Source organism: Narcine bancroftii, chromosome 5 (assembly GCF_036971445.1).
Source record: "Narcine bancroftii isolate sNarBan1 chromosome 5, sNarBan1.hap1, whole genome shotgun sequence".
Taxonomy (NCBI): domain Eukaryota; kingdom Metazoa; phylum Chordata; class Chondrichthyes; order Torpediniformes; family Narcinidae; genus Narcine; species Narcine bancroftii.
In genome coordinates this window covers 168,879,465-168,900,752 of record NC_091473.1, presented here as the reverse complement: position 1 = coordinate 168,900,752, position 21,288 = coordinate 168,879,465, and the positions used below count along the sequence as shown (strand labels likewise).

The window sequence follows — 21,288 nt, the reverse complement described above, 5'->3', positions numbered from 1 at the left end:
TCGTACACGTCGTTTATCAATTTCTGAGGCAGTGTGGATGTCACTGATAGAGATATCACAAACCCAAATGAGAAAGGATCCTGAAGAAGAGATGGATGCCATTCATGCATTTGTTGTCAGTGGTGTAGTATAGACAACGTTGAGTAAAGCAGATGGATCAGTTTTGCAAATGAGCTACATAGTGAAATCTCTGCCAGACACTTGGCAGGATCAAAATAATATGTACAAGAGGCTTCTTAAAAAGACTTGAAATGCATTGAACATACGGTGTCTAATGCGTTTTGAGTTCTGCATCACATTACCTCAAACAATGAAGGTTTACAGCGAGAATTTGACCACTTACTGTATCTCAGGCGCCACCACTTGGCAAAAGTAGAAATAAAAACTGAAATTGCCTTACATGCACCAGCACAACCAAAACAAGACCGATTAATTCAAGGTTATGGAGAGAAGGCGGGGACGGGGTACTGAACTTTAAGATCAGCCATGATCTTGCTGAATGGCGGAGCAGGCTCGAAGGGTCAAATATCCTACTCCTGCTCCTATCTTCTATGTTTCTATGTTTCTAAAGGTGTGTTTGAGGAACAAGCTCTCAGAGCTGAGGAGAGGGAGAGAAAGAAAATGGGAATTGGGGAAACATGAGCCAGGAGATGAAGATGGAGGAGAGTGATGAGTGGGAACATAATCGAGTGATGGAATTTGATGTAAAGAAGGTGATATAATGGCAATGGTAACAATCAGAGGAGAGGTGAACAATAGATGGGATCAGATGGACAAGGAACATGGTTGGGGACCGAGGTGGCAGAGTTGCTGGGCAAGGAGATTAAAAAAGAGGGATAGAGAGGACAATAAGTGGAATGAAAGGGAGGAGGGGAGCACAGGAGGTGATAGTTACTTGAAATTGGAAAATCCAGCGTTCATACCATTGGGATATCGACTATCCAAGTGGAATGTGAGGTGTTGTTTCTTAAGTGTGCCATGGGCCTCACTCTGGCAGTTAAGAAAGCAAAGGATGATCAGGTTGTGTGGAAATGGCATTAACAGCAGCTCAGGGTGGCCATTGCAAACTGAGCATATGTGTTTATACATATTGCCTTGTCTGCACTTGTTCTCACTAATGTGAAAGAGGTCACATTGGCAGCACCGAATGTAATCAGTGAGATTAGAGATATTGCTTGTAAATCTTTAACTCATCTGGAAGAGCTGTTTGTGTCCATGGATGGTAGTTGAGCAATTGTTGTTCATTCTGTGGTTGCTTTGGAAATGCTCGAGGCATGGAGAGGCGGGTAGGGAGGGATGAATGGTAAAGTCATGGAGGGAGTGGCCCCCACAGAAGGTGGAAAGGGGCAGTGGCCCCCAAAGAAGGTGGAAAGGGGCAGTGGGAGGTAGATGGGGCTGGAGGCGAGATCTCATTATAGCTGGTGGAAATCACAAAGGTAGCTGGTGGATTGAAAGGTAAGGACTAGAGGAGCTCTCTGGACCAAAAAAAGAATCTACTAGGGGGACTCCTTGACCAACCTCCCAAGCATTGAGGCCCAAATTGCACCATGGGAAATGTTGGGCATGTTATTCGCATGCTGAACGCCAGACTCCTAAAACTGATAGTCTGTTCTGAGCTATATCATGGCAAGAGATCACCTGGCAGAGAAAGGAAAAGTTTCAAGGATGCTCTCAAAACCTCAAAAAAAAAAAAATGCAACATATCCACTGATTTGTATGAAACCATGGCCCATCATTATGAAAATGCAGAAGGAGCATTCAGAGCACTTTGAGGACCTTGAGGCTCTCAAAGTTGGATGCTTATGGAAGCCTTACATCACTCATGAAAGGACTGCAGACTTCCACAAACAACCAACCCATCTGCTCCATCGGCCAGCACCACCTCCACAGTATTTCCTACCTTTACTGGTATCATTTTAATGTTATTCAACCTCAAAATGATTCCTGCATTGGCCTCAATAGCAACCTCAGAGAGGAAACAAGTCCTCTCCAAGGGACAGTCTAGGGGAAAAACAGTGAAATGGATAGATGAATAAGTATGTGATAGAAAGATATCCTAACAGGGTATAAGGTAGAAGGATACTCATAGAGTATTACACTGTTACATACCTGTTGTGTTAAATTATCCTGTGATCTCACAAAATTTGCTTGTAAATGCTTATGTTCAAGATAAAGTAGCCATATTTTGGAGGAAAATTTTCATTCTAAACTTTTTCTTTAAGAAAGAAAGAAGGCCGCAATGAATATAGGCCAGAGATTTTAAAAGTTTGAGATGTTCATCAAACAGAATGCCATCTGTGGCCCATACACATGTCCATCTGGGGCCCCATGGATATGCTTTGCAGATGTTCTTTTAGTTCATCCACTCAGGTTCATAAACCAGTTTTCCACTGAGAAAACAGTTTTGGCACATAAACAGAATCTATTGAAAAATATTTTTGCTGATAGCATTACGATAAACTAGCAGAAAATTAAAATTACAACATGTAAAACATAGCAAGCTCTGAAGAGTTTTATAAAGTCTGTTTTATGTCTTGGAGCACAGTGGTTTAATAAACATATTGAGGGAATTGAGGAAGAAAAACAAAAACACATGTGCATGACTTTGTCAATGTTTTAATTTGAAATGTCAGGTATGTTTGTTACTGATTACAGAGAATAGTTTTTACAGAACATATATTTTAAATAATTACAGTATTTCCTACCTTTACTGGTATCATTTTAATGTTATTCAACCTGAAATCTAGCAGAAATCTCGATTGTCCTTAGTGTTCATTTTCCATTAAATAAAACCATGGAACGATACAGTTATTGGTCATGGTAACATGAAAACATTTTCAGAAATGTATTCTGAAATAATTTTAGTTTTCCAGTAACTTAAACTTTGAAACTACTTGTGATAAATTTTCTTATGAGAATATAATACTTTGAAACGATTTATTAAATGTACTTTATGAAGTCAATGTTTGCCACTATTGAAATAGGCAAAGACATTTCATTTGACTGTAACATCCAATGATTATTATTGCTTCAGTGTATAATTTTGAAGCCATAGAGTTCACATCTTACTAGATATGAATAATTATAGTCCAAAAACCAAATACTAATTGCTAAAATGTTTAATTTGTAAAATAACACCAATCTGTTCCCAGTTATAATATAGACCTACAATAATCTACAAGAAAGACTTATATTTGTTTTGAGCCATTAACGGAGGAAAACCATTCTATAGTAAACATTCTGAGAGAAAAGACAAAATATCCTTCTTGCACAAAGCCTGGAATGGATGCATTCCTTTAACGTGTTTAATAATTATTTCTAATTCCCTTCTGTATTAAATTCCCTTCTATATCACGTTTTTATAGTTCAGTTGATACTGATTAAATATATACATAATAGACAATTTGCATGCAAACTAATTGAGGTCCAAAGTTCTTTAACAAAACAAAACAGTTAAGTATGTTAGATGCCATCTTCCTTACAAATGAAATGTTGATTTTAGATTTCAAGCCATTTGTTTCATTGATATTTGAAAAGCAAGGTGAAAAATGGGAACTCATGCCAATGAACCACCGAGTTGGTCTTTCTCTTCAGCATTTACCTGTTCATCCACTTGATCCAACTGGTCAAGTTTTTTTAGTTCTCTTTGATACTTAGCCATAACAGCTGCATAAGAACATCCATAAATTGCTGCTACCAGCATCATCAGACAGACAATACCACAGATGACTCCAGTTACAACAATTGTGGCAATTGCATGACGTAAACTGCCAGATCGTTGCTTGGCCTTTGGACTGCAATCTGGATTGTGGCTATGTTCTACTTTATGATGCAAGTTTTGGGTGGTGGGACTTCTGTGGTTGGAGACAACATGAGATGACTTGCACTTAACAGAGGAACATGTCTGGAATAATTCATGAGGAATTTTCATAAGGTTCTTGCTTCTTAAATCCTCTGGTTCTGTGCACAGAATCTCATCAATCTGGCCTCCTGTATTAAAGCAGAATGAATCATTGCATGGGACTTTTTTTTTGATTTGTGGGGTTTTTTTAATGTAAAAAAACTGTACAATTATTATATCTGGAAAGATTCCATCAGGAACTAAAACAATTAAGTCAAATAGAGGACTTCAATTTTCCCTTCTTCTTCATTCTTTTTACTTCTGAACAATTAAAACAAAAGGAGCAACCAATCAGATTATATATAAAAGATCATTTTAATTGTTTCGATGCTGACCATCTGAGATGTTTTCCGGCCATATGTTTTGATCTTCTGTTCCCTTGAGGAAGGGTTTAGATTAGCTTGGAGGGGGTATGGGAACTTCACAATAGTTTCAGAAAGGAAAAGCACAAAATTGGAGGCGGAAGGTAAAGGTTCAATAAACGAGTCTGAAAGGAAGAGAAGTGAGTTTGGAAGGCAGATTTTAGAAAGGCTGGAAAGAATTTAATGCAAAGAATTTTGAAAATAGAAGCAATGAATTTGAGGCACAGATAGGTATATGGGAGAACATTGTTGTTGGCAACTCCAGACTCCCGGTTACAATCTACAAGGTAGAGGGCAGAGGATTAAAAAGGGAGGGGATGTAACAGTGGTTCAGGAAACCATTATAAATGAGTCGAGGGGTTATATGCTGGGAAGATCAGTAAAGGAGGCCAAATGAATTGATCTAAAAAAGGGGGCAGTCAAATTGCTGGAAACGTATTCGAAGTTCCCAGTCAGAAGAAGATGGAAGAGCAAAAATTTAGGCTTGAGTCTAAATTATTCCAACAGTAATTGGGATAGTAATAGAGGAAGATCACGGGACAATTAGGGCTCTTGAAATGCATTCAAGATAATCTTTTTTATTCACTATGCATGCAGAACAAGAGAGGGGGCAGCATTGGATTTAGTTTTGGGAATCTGCATAATTGGACAAAGTCAGATAGTGAGTGGAAAATTTTGAGACAACTCTCATAATTCAGTATATTAGTGTGATTGTAGAAGAACACAGGGATAGACCAAGAGATGACAATGAAACAACTAACTGATGATAAAATCACCATCAAAGATATTCAAGCAGGCAATAGGGGTTTATACCTAGAATGCTTACACAAAATAAACCGGAATTTTCAAATCTAGATTCTACCAAAGTCGAGGAACCTAAAAGATGGGACAAAAGATACACTAAATTTCCTGGATATGAGAAAGTAGCATTGGGTTGTAATTTAGCAAATGTAACTCATTTAGGTAAAAAAAAGACAAAAAGACCAGAATTTGCATGCAACTTAGTTTAACATCTATCATAAGGAAAACGTTAGAAGCTATTACTAAAGATGTTACAGCAAAGCAATTGGGGAAAAGAATGTAATCAGACAATGTAAATATGGTTTATGAAAGAAGTTATGTTTGACCAATTCAGTGAAGTTCTTTGAAGAAGTCACATGTGCTGTGATAATAGGGCTGCACTAACATTTCCAGAAGGCTTTCAATAAATTGCCACATCATCGGCTGCATAAAATGAAAACTTATGGTGCAGAAGATGACATATTGAGATGGATAAAAAATTGGCAGGCTAACCATAAAATGATAATGGGCCTAAATGTGTGCTTTACTCGTTGGAAAGATGCAACGAGTGTGTGCTGCAACAGGTTGTATTGGGCCATCAACCTTTTACAATTTGTTAATGACTTGGACCAAAGGGTTGAATGTAAGTTGCTAAATTTGCTAATGGCTCAAAAACAAATATAAAAATAAGTTGTGAAAAGGTAGTTAGGAGACCACAGAGGGATTAGTTAGGCTACGAGTGGACGTTGATGTGGCAAGTAGATAACGTGGGAGGATGTGAAATTGTCCATGTTGGCAGGAAAAACAATACGCAATTTTTCAAAGTGGTGAGAGACTATAAAACCTCAAAAGGCAGAGAGAGCTCGGTGACCCGTGTGTCCTGGAAAAAGCCAGTTTCAATTTGTGAGATAAAATGTTATTACTTGGGGGGAATTGAACCAAAGGTAGTTATGTAGGGAAATTAGACCACACCGAGAGGAAAAATATTAGACCTTTGGAAGTAGTTCAGAAAAGGTTTATCGAACTTCTCTGATTGTTTCACCAAGTGTTTCACAAGGAATCTTTTGAAAAAGTCGGGCTTCCATCTGCTAGAGCAGGGGTATCCAAAGTGATCAATATCGACCCCTGGGGGTTGATGGGACTATCCAAGGGGTTGATAAATGCTAGGGGGGGGAGGGTCCATTGGACTTATGCAGCAGAAAGCAGGGGCAGATCAATGGAAAATAGCGCCTATGGCAGTGGTGACCAATCTCTCATGAGAGTGTGCCTTGGTGGCCACAGTATTGTATTTGGCTTCAGCCTTTGAATAAGTTGAGAGCAAATGGGAGGATGGACTGAACACCCCACCCCTGTCCAGTGCTGCCACCCCCACTCCCCCACCCCGTCCAGCACTGGTATTCCATGGCCTGGGGGACGATGAGGGATGTATTCCGTGAAGGGGTCAATGGTCTATAAAGTTTGGGGACCCCTGTGGTAGAGATTAGAAGAGTGAAAATTGACCCGAATGAAACTTAAATGATTCTGAGTAGTCCTGACAGGAGAGATGTGGGAAGGATGTTTCCACTTGTGGGAGTATCGAAAACCAGGGATCACTGTTTAAAGCAGTAGTTTTCAAACTGCCTCCCTAAACTCACATTCCACCTTAAGCAATCCCCATGCCAAAAATGCTCTGTGATTAGTAAGGAATTGCTTAAGGTGGGATGTGAGTGGGAAGAAAAAAGTATGAAAACTAATGTTTCATAACTCCAAAGAAATGGGCCAATGGCAATTTTTCTCAATCAAAATATTTCAGTAACATTTGGAACTAGAACAGTGATTCTCAACCTTCCCTTCCCACCCACATCCCACCTTAAGCAATCACTTAATAATCACAGAGCACTTATGGCATAGGGATTGCTTAAGCTGGCATGAGAGTTTGGGGGGCAGTTTGAAAACCACTAGTTTAAAATCCCTCATTTAAGACAGAAATTAAGGGAAATTATTTCTCTGAGGAAGCTATGAGTCTTTCAAACTCTTCCTTGAAGAGCAATCCAACTAAAATCATTAAATGTTAATAAAATGGAGGTAAACAGCATCTTGATAAGCAAGGAAATGAATAGTTACTGGGACAGACAGGAATGTGGAGTCGAAGATCAGCCACGATCTTATTGAATGAAGTAGAGGTCATTTAGCCTACTCCAGTCTCTGATTCATGTGTTGAGTAAAATACTGAGAGTTCAGCCCTGCAGAAAGTCAACAGGAATGTAAAAGAGACAGGTGAAATTCAAAAGGAAACTCAGGAAATAAAGAGGGTCGGGGAAAAAAATGTCAGGTGAAGTCAGAGAACATGTTTTTTGCAGCTCTATGAATAGAAAGAGGGGTATAGAAGAGAGAACCGGCCCTATTTAGGTCATGATCATCTCTGTTTGTACAGAGGGAAGATAGGTGTTGTCTTCAAAGAGAGGGAGATGGCAAATATTGGAAATAATATGCAGAGAAAGACAAGGACAAAGAAGGGAATCTGCATCCTTTTAAAGTAAATAAAGCACCAGGTCAGAACAAATATTTCCCAGATTCTTCAAAGAAACAAGCGGAATAAAGTAAGTCCAAAATTGGTTATGAGCCCAACCAGACCCTCTTGCTTGAATTCCTTTAATTAGGTTTTGGGCACTGCTGCAATGCTGAATGGTTTTTTATCCTATGTGATCTTTCCTTCCTTGCTCACTTCGACCTGCCTGCAGTCACTGCTTTCTGTTTTTCTACCTTAATATTGTCATCTATTGTAATCTATTATTCTTTCACTACTTGTCATTTGCAGTTTTTTCAGTTTGTCACACTCAGTAAAATGTGTTATTTGCAACCCAGTCTGCCCTCGACAATATATCCAACAGATCATAATTTATCTGGTTAAATTTATCTGTTACATCTGGGAGATGAAGTAAATGATCATTACATATAACCGAAATATCTTTGATCAATGAACAAAGAATTTTTTTCTGAACTTATCATTGTGATATTGCAGGAGATTTTTGAATATCATCTGGAATCATTGGAGAATTGACAGAACAATAAAGTTTCTGTGTTTTCTTCATGGGATTGCATGGCCACTCACTGTGATCCATGAGCATTAATGCACTCGAGATCTGGAAAGGTAAAAATCATGTTTGGCGACTGACCTTTGTACAGGAAGCTTTCCAACCAAAGTTTTAATCCAGTCAGGTGACAATCACATTTCCATTGGTTTTTCTCAATCAAGAGTACTTGTAGATTTGACAGTGAATCCATAAGAGACCTACTGATTTGATGAAGTTGGTTTTGATGCACGGCAAGCCACGTCAGATTATTTTGGTTCTTGAACAAACCTTCTGGCAAACTGGTAAGATTATTAAATGACAAATCCAGTTTTCTGAGGTTCCCAGAAGAAGGAAGGATTTTGTTCTCTATGTAGTTGATGGAGTTATTTGCAAGGTTTAGGTGGAGAAGATTATGCAGTCCATCAAATATATTTGATGATAAGTTTGAAATAAAGTTGTTTGACAAGTCTAAACTTTGTAGCTGAGGCATACCGATGAATGCAGCATTTGATATTGTATGAATATGGTTATTTTGCAAGTTTAGAATTTCTGTGTTAAGAGGAACAGCTTTTGGAACCTCAGACAGTCCACTATCCATGCAGCTCACTTCCTTCCGAGTAATGTTGCATTGACATCTTTCTGGACATCCACAAACTGATTGTACAAATAAGGAAATGATAATTCCCAAAACGATTTTACCTGCATCCAATGAAAACAGACAGCAATGTTTGATACAGAATTTGACAGCCAATTAACAATCAGGTGTGCAAATAGTTCAACAACACATGGCAAGAAAAGAATAACCTTTAATTGGTAAATTGTTAGATTTTGATGAATGCATTTATCTCCCAAAAATGAGATTGTGCTTCGTATCCCCATGAGGTTAAGGGAATTGTTCCAATAAAACTATTCACTGAAAATTAGGCCTAACACTTTATAGCATAAGTCTTTTTTTAATGTCACAATTAGATTTCCTCCCAAGTCAAATGTGCACTGACATGGATAACAGCATAATTGAAGTAGCTGTGTATCCCAGAGATTTAAAATGTTATCATTTTGTTATTTTGCTTTGTTTCTTCTCCGAAGGAACTATATTTCTGCACCTGATTTGATTTCCCTCTGGCCCTTTGCACCATTTCTCAATTTTTTCTCAGCACTGAAGCTGATTAAGGAGCTGAGGTGTACACTCTCTTAGTCACTGATATCCTGCTGTACTTAATGCGCCATTGTCAATTTGTACTCATACTTGGTGTGGCAATAAATATTTTATCTAAAATGTGAGGCAAATTCATTGTAGAGGGGCTGCAAACTGGCCCAACCCAGCATAACCTGAGTTGCTGCTGTAGATATAGTAGTGATTTCAAAAACTAAATTAAAATATACAAGAGACAAATTCTAACTGAGCATTCCCAGCGTTGATTAAGACAAATATATTAGATCAGGGATTTAAAACACAAACCTTACCTGCCATTGTTTGTACCTTGTCTATTTCCTTCCTTTCAGTAGAATTGAAATAATCCACGTAGTTATATTACATAAAATGCACATACAGATTTTAATACAAATTTAGATTTCTACTGCTAATGGTCTAATGCAGTATTTGACTGGAAACTGTAGAGACTTTGTCACCTCATGAAGTCAAGCATCAGTAATGAAATGTGACCTCTGTGGCATAGCTAACTCTTACTACATCAGACTATCTATTTTTCCAGCGTTTTTTTTTTCTTCACAGTCAACGCCAGGTTTTTAAAGCTCTGCTTAACAAATCACGTAAGCACAGTCTGTCAACGTGTAGAGGACAGCTGCATCTCACAAATCAAAATTTGACAACTCAGGTTTTGCATGTTTTTTTTTTAATCTGCCTGAAGTTCAGGGGACAGAAATAAACTTGCCTTCTGAAATCAAGGGCAACTGTTAAATTCTCAAACTTTGTTCAATAAGACCTAACCAGGTTACCATATCCTGATTTGAAGTATTAATGAGTGATCTGATGTTTCAGTACAAGATATCATAAGTATTCTCTTCAAGAGGTGGCAAATCTTGCAGAATTCCGACATATTGATCCCAGTTTTCACTGTTCCAGACTGACATAAATCAGGCAGGAGTGCAGATAAAATAAGTGGAATCACTGAAATACTTTTAATCCCATATTATCTTGTTTGTTTGAGCTATGTAGCATTGGGAAGATGCAGGGTGAAATGTCCTGTTTAAAATATGCAGATCAGATCTGATGGTGCTAATATTTGTGCATTGTACAATATATATGATGATAATATAATCCCCAGCCATTGGCTGCAGGTGCAATGTTTGAGCCTTGGCAAGATGAGGTCAAGAGAATAAACTGAAGATTTATTTTCAGCTTTTCATGTGGGGCCAGACAGCACCTCCAGGATATGGTCTCTCCACGTACAGGATTGTTTTCCCCAATCATTGATGAATCGATCCTCCACCTTACTGATTGCCTTTTTCCTCCCATCGGCAACCTGTGAGCTCTCGTAGCCCCGAAGTCTTCCCTTCACAGCATTAACTATGGTGGATTATCACCACCCATCTGAAATTGTACCTTCCCACCCAAAGACAAGGCTGTTAATTTGGGTACCCACAAAGGGCTACAGCATTTTATTGGAAGAACCTCAACATCATAGGTCTTGTTGGATTTCCATGGTGTAGACTGTGCCCTTTCATCTACTTTACTGATGTCAGGGCCTGTGCAGAAGGGGGAAGTGAAAACCTTTGCACTTGCATTAATTTCTTACCTAAAGCATTCCTTTCCAATCTCTTTTAGGTATATGCCTGAGTAAGTTAATATACCCTTTTTCCTAGCAGTATCAATTTAGCAAGGACCTCCAAGCAATAGGAGACTGATGGTTATCCCATCTATTCTATCCAAAGTCAAATCTCCCTGTGCACATCAGTCCTCAAGAGTAAATCTCCTCAGTAGGGTAAATATTAAATGAATATATGTTGCATTTTTAAATTTAAGATGGACTATTTCTGCAGACACGAATGTGTCCACTGCTTTATTTGTTTTGAAAGTTGTAGAAAGACACCCTGATATATATTTCAAGAGTGGGAAGATTCTTCAAGAAGCAAGAACTTGTAAAATGTTTGCTGCAGCCCTGGCTGTGTTTATTGTTTATTGCAACCCTGGCTGTGTTGTTAGTGCATTTGATAGGACACTATAGACTTTACCATATAATATAACCATATAACCAGTTATAGCACAGAACAGGCCAGTTCGGCCCTATTAGTCCATGCCGTAACAAATCCCCACCCTCCTAGTCCCACTGATCAGCACCTGGTCCATACCCCTCCAGTCCTCTCCTATCCATGTAACTATCCAGTCTTTCCTTAAATATAACCAATGATCCCGCCTCGACCACGTCTGCCGGAAGCTCATTCCACATCCCTACCACTCTTATAATTTTCCCCCTTTAATCTTAAACCATGCCCTCTAGTTTGAATCTCCCCCACTCTTAATTGAAAAAGCCTATCCACGTTTACTCTGTCTGTCCCTTTTAAAATCTTAAACACCTCCATCAAGTCCCCTCTCAATCTTCTACGCTCCAGAGAAAAAAGCCCCAGTCTGCACAACCTTTCCCTGTAACTCAAACCTTGAAATCCTGTCAACATTCTCGTGCACTCTCTCTATTTTGTTTATACCGTTCCTATAATTGGGTGACCAAAACTGTACACAATACTCCAAATTTGGCCTCACCAATGCCTTGTACAATTTCATCATAACTTCCCTACTCTTGAATTCAATACTCCGATTTATGAAGGCCAACATTCCAAATGCCTTCTTCATCACACCTGATACCTGAGTATCAGCCTTGAGGGTACTATTTACCACAACTCCTAAATCCCTTTGTTGCTCTGCACATCTCAATAGCCTACCATTTAATGCAGGGGTTCCCAACCTGGGGTACATGTACCCCCAGTGGTACATTTGCACTTTTCAGGGGGTACATTGGGTCTGAGAGAATGACTACTACTGTACAATACATGGTATTATAATATGCAGTCAAATTGTACAACGTCGTTTTTTTTTTAATCCTTAATTTTTAGGGGTAGAAGAGAACCTATAAAAAAATGCTCAAGGGGTACAGAGGAACAAAAAGGTTGGGAACCCCTGCTTTAATGAAATAAAGCAGGCCAGTATGATATTAAATAATTCCTCAAAATAATTTGAAACCATTACACATGAAGGAAAGCCCATTAATCTCACTTGCAGCAAGAGATTCTCACGGCATGTTTTAAATAAGTATCACACTGCTAGTGTTTCTTTGCACTCCCATACACCCCATTCCATTTTGTTGTGTCCTGCACCCCTGATGCAAGGCATGATCGGATGTGAGTAGAAAAGTGCTTGATTGTTGGTCTGTGGTTGGGTGAGGAACAATGGTGCAGAGTTTGGTATTTGTAATCTTATTTAATGTAGTCATGCATTCTATTTTCTGGAGAAAGAGAGATTTTAATTTATGTTCAATAGTTGAAGAATAAAGTTGAAAAAATTGGCATATTTAGCTGGATATGAACAGACACATGTAGGAATTGAAATGATCTTTTATTCCTCATGCAAAAACAAACTTCTGCTTATGCTATAATTTCAGAGTTTCTCAGCAGGTTTGGCATTATCTGTGGAGGGGAAAGCACAGTTAATGTTTCCAATTTGTCTGAAAGGGCATCAACCTGAAACATTGTCTATTTCTCTTACCATGGATGCTGTCTAGCCTATGGGGTGTTTCTACCATTTTCTATTTATTTTATTCCTTACTCTGAATTTTTCCTCACACATTTACTTCAGCAAGTCTCCATGCCTGTTTCTGACTAAGCCAAAATTTCTATGGCACAGCCTTTATCTTTTGGATCACTTGCACTCATATTGCAGGAGCCAGTTGATCATGTCTCAGATGTGCAATCCTCCTTGTGGGAGTAGGCTTCTGGGTTGTTTAAGGCCAATGGTGCCATCCACTCTTTAATGGTTCCGCCTGTGAATTAGGGTGTTATCATCTTTTCAGATTCTTTGAGTGGGCTGAGAAGCACATTTTGTAATAAGGCTATGAATTTGATTATAAATATCCAATTATATCTTCACATAACCCTTTCAAGTGTTGTTTACTGCAGAATTTATGCTGTGACATTGTATAACATGCACTAACCTAGATTGTCGAGTGAGTGACTGCCAATCTCTCTTGTCTGAAGGAACACAGTTGGGTCCTCTCCAACTGCATCAGCTGCTTTTGGTTACATTCCGTTTCATTCTGAAATCAGAGAAGCAGAATTGTATGGCACATGTTTTGCTATTTATGTTTTTGAATATAGAGTCATTGAGTTCTTCAGCATGGACACAGGCCCTTCAACCCAAGATGCCCATTCTGACCAAGTTGTCTCTGCTAGCTCATCCCATTTGTCTGGATGCAGTATTATTGAATTAATACTATCAGGGCACATTTCTGAGATGTTGTGAACTGCAGACCATAAGTTATATTCACTTATATTTCTATTAGGTTTTTAATAAGCAAATCTTACATTTGGGTTTCACTAAACTGCTTTATTATGCACATTGAGGATCTTTAACCGTTCATTTGTAACTGCTCATTATTTTCATCTTTTCCAACTGTCATCAAAGCTACATTGCTGCTTTCAGCATACCAAGCTTCAGGCGTCTTGTGTATCAGTTGCCTTGTCTGGCTTGCAGCTGCCCATCTCATGCTCGTGCTATTACTGGAAACCTGCACACGGATAAACCATCCATGATTTCAATGCTAGAAATATTTGTTTTACAGCAAACACTGCAGATTTGATTTCATTGTGAGAGCATATAAACAACCTATGTTTGATTGAATGCAGTTTTAAAACAACAAAGTTTATCCAGATTTATATAAACATATTGCCTGTGAAGTTGTGCATTATATTTGTTATTGTCCTCTGGGTATACTTAGATGCACATCAAGGTTTCAACTGAATTTATAACATTAAATTGAATAGCACTCGAGACAAATAATGAGAATGACTTATTTAGTACACATTAGGATAGAGTTACAAATAATCCTGTCGTGAAAACTCTTAGCATAGTCAAGTTTATTGTCATCTGATTTTACAACGTAACGAAATAGTGTTCTCTGGTCCTTGGTGCAAAACAGGTAGACACATAACCAGGCATAACACGATACACATGCAGGACAAGAATTCATCAATACAAATAAATATTGTCTCATGAATATCATAGTCTCCAATGGTTAGTGTGAGCAGTTCTTTGGGTGTTCAGCATTCTCACTGCTGTATTTTTGTAATTTTGTCAAAAGACTTTGGCATATACTTCCACCTTCACTTTGTGAGCCAGCTGGACCAAATGGATTCAGGATCCTCCTGGTTTGTGTTCCCCATTATAACCAACGGAGGGGGGGGGGGGGGATGGGGGGAGCCTAAACCAACAATTAGAAAGACATTATTTAGAGGGTGAAGTTGAAAACATTTTCCTGTATTCCTTGATGGTATATGATAATACATATCTTATTTATTGATGATGTTACACCACCTCTAAGTATTTAAACTTCAGTTCTGCAGTAACATTTTAATTTACACTTTGGTTTGGAACCAATTTCGCATTTTGTATGCTATTGATAAAAACAAAGGTTTAATTGAACGATGAAACAAAAGTCAACAATATAGAAACTTCTCTTTAAAGAGCTATATTCTAAAAATTAAACCAAGTACTCATAACAAGGAGTATTTAATGTGTAGTTACAAAGTGAATTTCTTCGATATAATTTTTGGCAGTGAATAATATTTAAGCCACTGAACAGTTCACACTTGAAGCATGATTTTGTATCCTATCTTTGATCCAGAGATAACATGGCTGAGCTCTCAACCTGAACTCCAGGTTAAGACAAGGTTGGAAGGAATATGGCATTGTTGAACTGTTGGAAATGTCACCTTTTCTGGATGTAAAATATTCCATGGGACCTCCCATTAGACAATAAAGGGACACTTGGAGAGTGATGCAGTCCTCTCTTGTGCACTGTTCAATATTTATTGATCAATTGACATTATTCAGCTATTTTCAGATTATCTTTCTGGATTGGTTTTAAAAGATGTATAATTGTCTTTTTTATTTACATTCTTGTAATTCATTTCTAATCCAACCTATCATGAGTATCTCAAATATTGGTCTCAGTCTTTTCATTGTGACCTTTTTTTACAGGAAATGTGATATATATTTTTTTTCTCTTTTGTCTTGCTTTCCTGTCTAATTAGCCTATCTAATTTTGGCTCAGGAAGATGTGTGAATTCCCTTAGGTCTGCCATAGTTATCTGATAAGTTCTTTCTGAACTCACCAGGCTCCATTCGTAAAACAAACTGAGGAAATGAAAAGCTTATAAAAGCTTTGGAACTGTAGTGGTACTGATTGAATGGTGTTAATAGAAGCTGTTACCAGTATTTTGGAGAGTAGTGTTGGACCTTGCTATTAGTCCATGTGCCCAAGGGGTAGTTGACATTCCAATTCCATGGCATGGATATAATCAAAGACATTCAAACAAAGCATACTTTCACTGAAGGCCCTTATAATGTCACTGTGGTTTTGGCATTTGTCTTAAACACCATTACAGGCCTCTTTTATATAAATACCACAAACATTGCCAATTTTTTAGATCATATCTTAATTTCATGTGATATTAACCCACATAAATAAACAGTACAAGGAAATCTCGTGTAAAATATCCATACATCACCATTGCTGATAGTAATTTCTGAGCTAAGAAGCATTCTTAATTCACAAAATGTGTTAAGTGTAATCTCTGTGAGACATCATTTTCTTACTTTACGCCAGCTTCATATGCTGGGATAGAAATTTTAAAGATTTAAAAAAATAAGCTTCATCCATCTCAGTTTCTGAAATATCTTAAACCAGACAAATTGCATGCCAGGTTTTGAAACTTATCCTAGAGGTGTAGAGAATTGACAAGGTTTCAAGCAGTTGTTCATGTATTGGAATATCTAAGGCATCAGCCAAGGAAGGACATTGTCTCATTAGAATTCTTTTTATTAGTCAAACACTGAGGATATTTCAGTCGAGCATCAAGACTTGGCCATAGTCGTACAGCACTATATCAAGATTAGGTCATAGTCATTCAGCACTGAACTGGCCCTTTGGCCCAACCTGGCCATGCTGACCAAGTTGGTATTCTGTATTACTCCCATTTTTCTGAATTTGGTTCCTATCCTTCCAAGCCCTTTCTATCCATAAATCTGTTCAAACATTCTTTGCATCTCAGAGTTTGCCCACTTCTACAGTTTTCTCTGGCATTTTGGTCCAGATACAGACCATCTTCTGTGTGAAAAAGTTGCCCCTCAAATATGAGCCACCCACTGACTGAAAAAGTTGCCCTTAGGTGTAGACCTTAGTCAAATGGGACTGAGTTTGGGAAGAAGGCTAATTTTGTCAAAGTTCAATTTGCCTTGCATTATAAATTCAAATTAAAAAAATATAATGGAACAAATATACATTTGTCACATATGTAAACTTGTGTATAAAGCTCTAGTAACCCCACTGTTATTATATTATGATAAGCTTACAAAACCAAAATCCATTTAGAATTTGGAAATAAATTTATCATGGATGAAGTTTGATAGTAAGGTGTAATCCTTTTAAGGATTTTCTGCTATTACATATATAGAAAATAATTATTACACCTGGCCTTTTATCTAAAAAAAATATACACCTATTGTACAGGAGATGATTGACAGGATGATTTTTTTTAAACAATGAATTTACTGAAGACCTTATTATTTACATAAACCTGGGCAGGTGAAAATATTTTGTCAAGAGTGGTTGATATCTGAAATTCAGAAAATGAGGAGACTTTGAAAGATTCACTCTCCTTATTTATTCCAATCGATCTTGACAAATTCCCTTGGGTTACCTGGCAATTAAATAGGTATTGTATTAGCACCTGCTAATTTTTACCTATTAATGAAATTTGCAATCTTCCAACAATCACCAATCACATGCTTGGACATGATCTGAAAGTGACTTTGATAACTTTATGTATCATTCTTCAGCTTGAGTTGATCTGTTTGGGAGGAAAGGCAATGTTTGGAAAGGTAAAGAACTCACAATTCTTTATCATATATCCTTCAAAATATTCCTGAACAATTATGTTATCTCCTCTTAACAAGCTTAAAGGTAAGGAATATTTGAGAAGTTTGCTGAAATGATACGTTCTTAAAATATATACTCCTAAAATCATATGTTAAAAAATATAAAGGACTCATAGGAGTCTAAAATGATGAATCTGAGAGAGGAATTCTGTCTCAGATTCCTAACAAGTATATTGATTGATGTATGATGTCAAAGATATGTAAAAGATGCTGTTCTGCCCTTTAACAGCTGTGGGTATTCAGATGAAGCTTGAGTTTTTCCAAAAGAAGTTCTGGACTGCAAGCCGCCAGGTGAGCTGTTTATTATTCCCAGTGTTAATATCCTAATCTTGCTGAAAAAGATCCTTTCAAATACTTTCTTACTTTTAAAATGTTTGAATATCACATGGTGGTTAAAATCATTTGTGACACTGTAAAATCATAAATCATCTTTGAATAAATTTTGTGAGTTGTAGTCCATTAAAATGAATCTGTTTGAATTCGTCAATCCCCTGAAGTACAACAATAAAACTCATGTATTCAATTTTTTTATTGTAAAGACTACATCATTCCCCTTTTAAAGACAAAAAAATTTTTGAACATAGATCAGGTAAAGAACAAACAGCATGGTGTATTGAATATGGTACAATCTAGTTCCATAGATGATCTTATTGTGGTAAAAAAATCAAAGGTAAAACTGAAATGCACTTGAAAAGTTGATGAAGAGTAAATTCTGGCATAGGAAGTTGATTTGTTATCAGCTAAGGAGAATTGCTATTGTCTTTTTTTTTTAAATATAGAAACCTTGAAAAGAATATCCATTAAGTTTCCAAATTTTGGTCAAATTCTCAAAAAACCAGAAAAGCAATTTTCAGATGCCCAGAGTTCTTTTTCTGATGACTTGCTCTCTGCTCAGTTGTTGCCTGCTTGCTTGGCAAGAATTAATCAGTTAGTATCCAAATCAATTACATTTCATTTTAGGAATGTCTGCAATGATTGGCTGCTTCAGTATCAAGTAATTACTGCTTAGCCTCCTACTGATTGTATCCAACTTCGATAAGATCAATAGTTATTTCAGCTAAAAAAAATCCCAACCATTTAAAATTTAATGAGCACAGATTTTGATAACTTCACTCTCCATTTCCTTAATTCTTGCTGACATATGTACTCTGAAGGTGAAAAGAAATAGTCATGACATTTTCAAAGCTGAGGAGCGATGCACTCTTTTTCCTTTCATGGAAAGAAACCCCAAAGCAATTGGGGTTTATCTGTAAAATCTATCTGTAAAATCCAAAGGCATCCAGGATATATATAGCCATCAGAAGCAGACCAAAGCCTAAAAGCTGCCAACCGACAGTGGAGCTGATATAAACATTTTATATATAAAGCAAAAAAAAACACTTCTGAATAATCTTTGGAACCTTAAATTTGATGTAGATATGAAATGGAAATTTGTAAAAAAAAACCTATATATGTTATGCAGTCATATGTGCCAATTGACACTGAGTGAAATACATACTTACTGAGATTTATTGTTTAAAGGACATGTTATTTAGATCCTTTGCCTCATTTCAAGTGTAACATGAAGTCGATCAAGACTATTATAGAGTTATATATCACAGGAGAGACATGTTCCCAGAGGCCCATCATCCACCTTCCAACCTGTTTGCTCGTCTCCACTAAACCCATTTGCCCACATTAGTTCCATATCTCTCTTTGCCTTGCCTATTCAAGTGCCTGTCTGAACATCTCTTGAATGTAGTGATTGTATAGGATTCCACCATTTCTGAATTTCAGATATCAACCACTCTTAACAAAATATTTACACCTCAGATCCCATTTAAAAATCCTTTAAACTTATTCCCCTTGTTTTTGATAGCTCAACCATGTTTTTCTAGAGGAAAATAATTCTGACTGTCTGCCTTAATTATGCCTCTTATAACTTTACATACTTCTGTCAGGTCACCACTTTGCCTCCCACACCCAAGGGAAAATAACACAGGTTCATTAGTCTTTTTCCATAACTAATCTCTTCTAATTTAGGAACAGCACGGTAAATTTCCTTTGTAACCTCTCCAGCACTACAGTATAGGTACATAATATAAAGAACAGAAGGTGTGACATGTGGAGAGAGGGAAAAAATGTAAGTACAGGAGTAGTTAGAGAAGAGATCTTGCTCCACCTCACGTTTTGTCCTATACTCTATCCCCTCCCCAGCTTCTTTCCCCATATGCGTGTATATATATATATATATATATATAATTTCACCTTTTTAAATCTAATTTTTGATAAAGGATGCCATTAACTAACCATTTCTACCCATGGATGCTGTTTAATCTGCTCCTCCAGAAATTCTTTGCTTAAGATTCCATTGTCTGCAGCTTTTGTGTTTCAACATCTTTATATGGTTGTAACAGCAGTAGAAATCAATCAGCAACTAACCTGCAACCAGTTTATGATCACTGTAAATTGTGCTGGGTGGGGATCCTTCCTGTTGCTTAATGTTTGTTCAGCTGTACACGTGTAAGAGAAAGCATTGGGTTACACATTTTTGGACATTTCCAGTGCCAGTCTACCGATCAGTTGCATGGTCCACCTTCTGTGCTTTCCCAAGGCAGGCATTAGAATCACAGGTTTACAGCCTAACTAGTAGGTTTCCTGGTGCAACCCAGTCTTGTGACTTATTGAATTTATCCAGTGGGGAGTGCAGGAGTGCAGAACAGGGTTTGATTCTAAGTTTATGTTGGCTATCTTGATCTCAGAGAACTGGCAGAGCTTGTACATTTGTCCACAATGACAATTCAAGATCTTGTGTTTTTATTTTTGCTGACCATCCATGTTCAAAATAAATATCTGTGGATGTTGAGGCTGAATCCAACACTCAGTTGAGGTGTTCTCAGATTTGAATGGATGCCTCTGGATACACAGCAGATACTCTCTTGTTCATAGGAAAGAAAGGAAAGGAGAAAACTGGCAAGAATACATAAAATGTATCTTTATTATTATATTAAAGTTTCCTCTGACATTGGAATCATTCGTTTTTATTTCAGAAAAAAAAAATCATGAGCTGCATTCATTTCAAGTGATCATGGGCAATCTTTTACATGAAGCAATCTTGGTTAAGTCAGGCACTATGTACAATGAATGGGATAACCTTGTTCATAAACTTTGTACCTCACCTGAATTGTAAAGGGATTGGATCATTCTTCATTGGATAAAATATACATAATAGATACAAAGTCATTTCGTTTTATATTTGGAACAAGAAGAAACTTGAATTTGTAATTATACTTTGTATCTCAGCAACACCTCAAAGCAGTCATAAGAGCTCTTACTGTTTTATAATAAACACCGCATGCATTTGGATGGGAACTAATGGCTGGGACTGTCTATACCTGCTGAGTCTTGTCAGTGCCCTATCACGTTTAGTGGTAAGGGTGGAGTCCACAGCACAGAACTAATTGTGGTGTTGGTGCCAAAATCCAAGGCAATCTGAGGTTCTCTGTAATGCAAAGTTGCAGCTCCAGCACTGCATGCAACCTGCTTGTCCAAAATAATGTGATATGTTTGGTCTGGATTTTGACAACTTTTTGAACAATAGTTTAAAGTCATAATTCAGCAATATATTTCTACTTGTGGATCATGTTTTTTATTTATTTATTCTTAGTGCTTACAAATGTTGTTTTGTGTTACAGTGTGCTTCACTTGATGGGAAATGCAGTATTAGCTGTGATGATGAGGTAAGCACATATATTGGCTTTGCCAACCTATACTTAAAGTAGATGGGCCGAGAAATCAGATCATGTCACACCCACTTAAAAAACATGTGGCTTGGAGAATATTCCCAATGAGGCCAGCAGACCAGTTTGTTAAACTTCTACAGCACACACTGCCCTAGGGTCTTTTGCAGGTACAATTTCCAGATGAAACTTTCCACAAATAAATGTTTGATATTCCATAAGATCATACATCTCTATTGTCATAATACTTTCACATAGAGCTGTACCTTTTTCTTGAATGGTGGCATTTTAATATTTTGATGCAAAA

The 21,288-nt window shown here is 37.4% G+C and overlaps 2 protein-coding genes across 21 annotated transcripts in view; one reads left to right on the top strand and one right to left on the bottom strand.

Annotated features, from left to right (window-relative positions):
• Positions 1-21,288, top strand: part of cacna2d3a (calcium channel, voltage-dependent, alpha 2/delta subunit 3a) — a 732,424-nt gene that overhangs the window by 567,830 nt on the left and 143,306 nt on the right. For all 20 annotated transcript variants that reach the window (XR_011358017.1, XR_011358016.1, XR_011358018.1 and 17 more), the window contains 2 exons: positions 17,492-17,553; positions 20,937-20,981. Coding sequence is in view for 16 of the 20 variants with exons in the window: in XM_069939674.1 (XP_069795775.1) it covers positions 17,492-17,553; positions 20,937-20,981 (107 nt within the window). In the remaining 4 variants the exon portion in view is untranslated. The remainder of the gene's footprint in view (positions 1-17,491; positions 17,554-20,936; positions 20,982-21,288) is intronic.
• On the bottom strand, positions 2,635-9,796 carry LOC138764165 (leucine-rich repeat and transmembrane domain-containing protein 1). Its single transcript, XM_069939693.1, has 3 exons — positions 9,561-9,796; positions 8,199-8,795; positions 2,635-3,990 (listed from the first exon to the last, which is right to left on the bottom strand). The coding sequence occupies exons 1-3, from the start codon at positions 9,565-9,567 to the stop codon at positions 3,557-3,559; spliced, it is 1,038 nt and encodes a 345-aa protein (XP_069795794.1). The 5' UTR covers positions 9,568-9,796; the 3' UTR covers positions 2,635-3,556.

Coding starts and splice junctions, on each gene's coding strand:
- LOC138764165 (XM_069939693.1), bottom strand. Junction 3,991..8,198: donor GGAAAGCTTCCTGTACAAAG/GTCAGTCGCCAA, acceptor GCTTTAATACAG/GAGGCCAGATTGATGAGATT.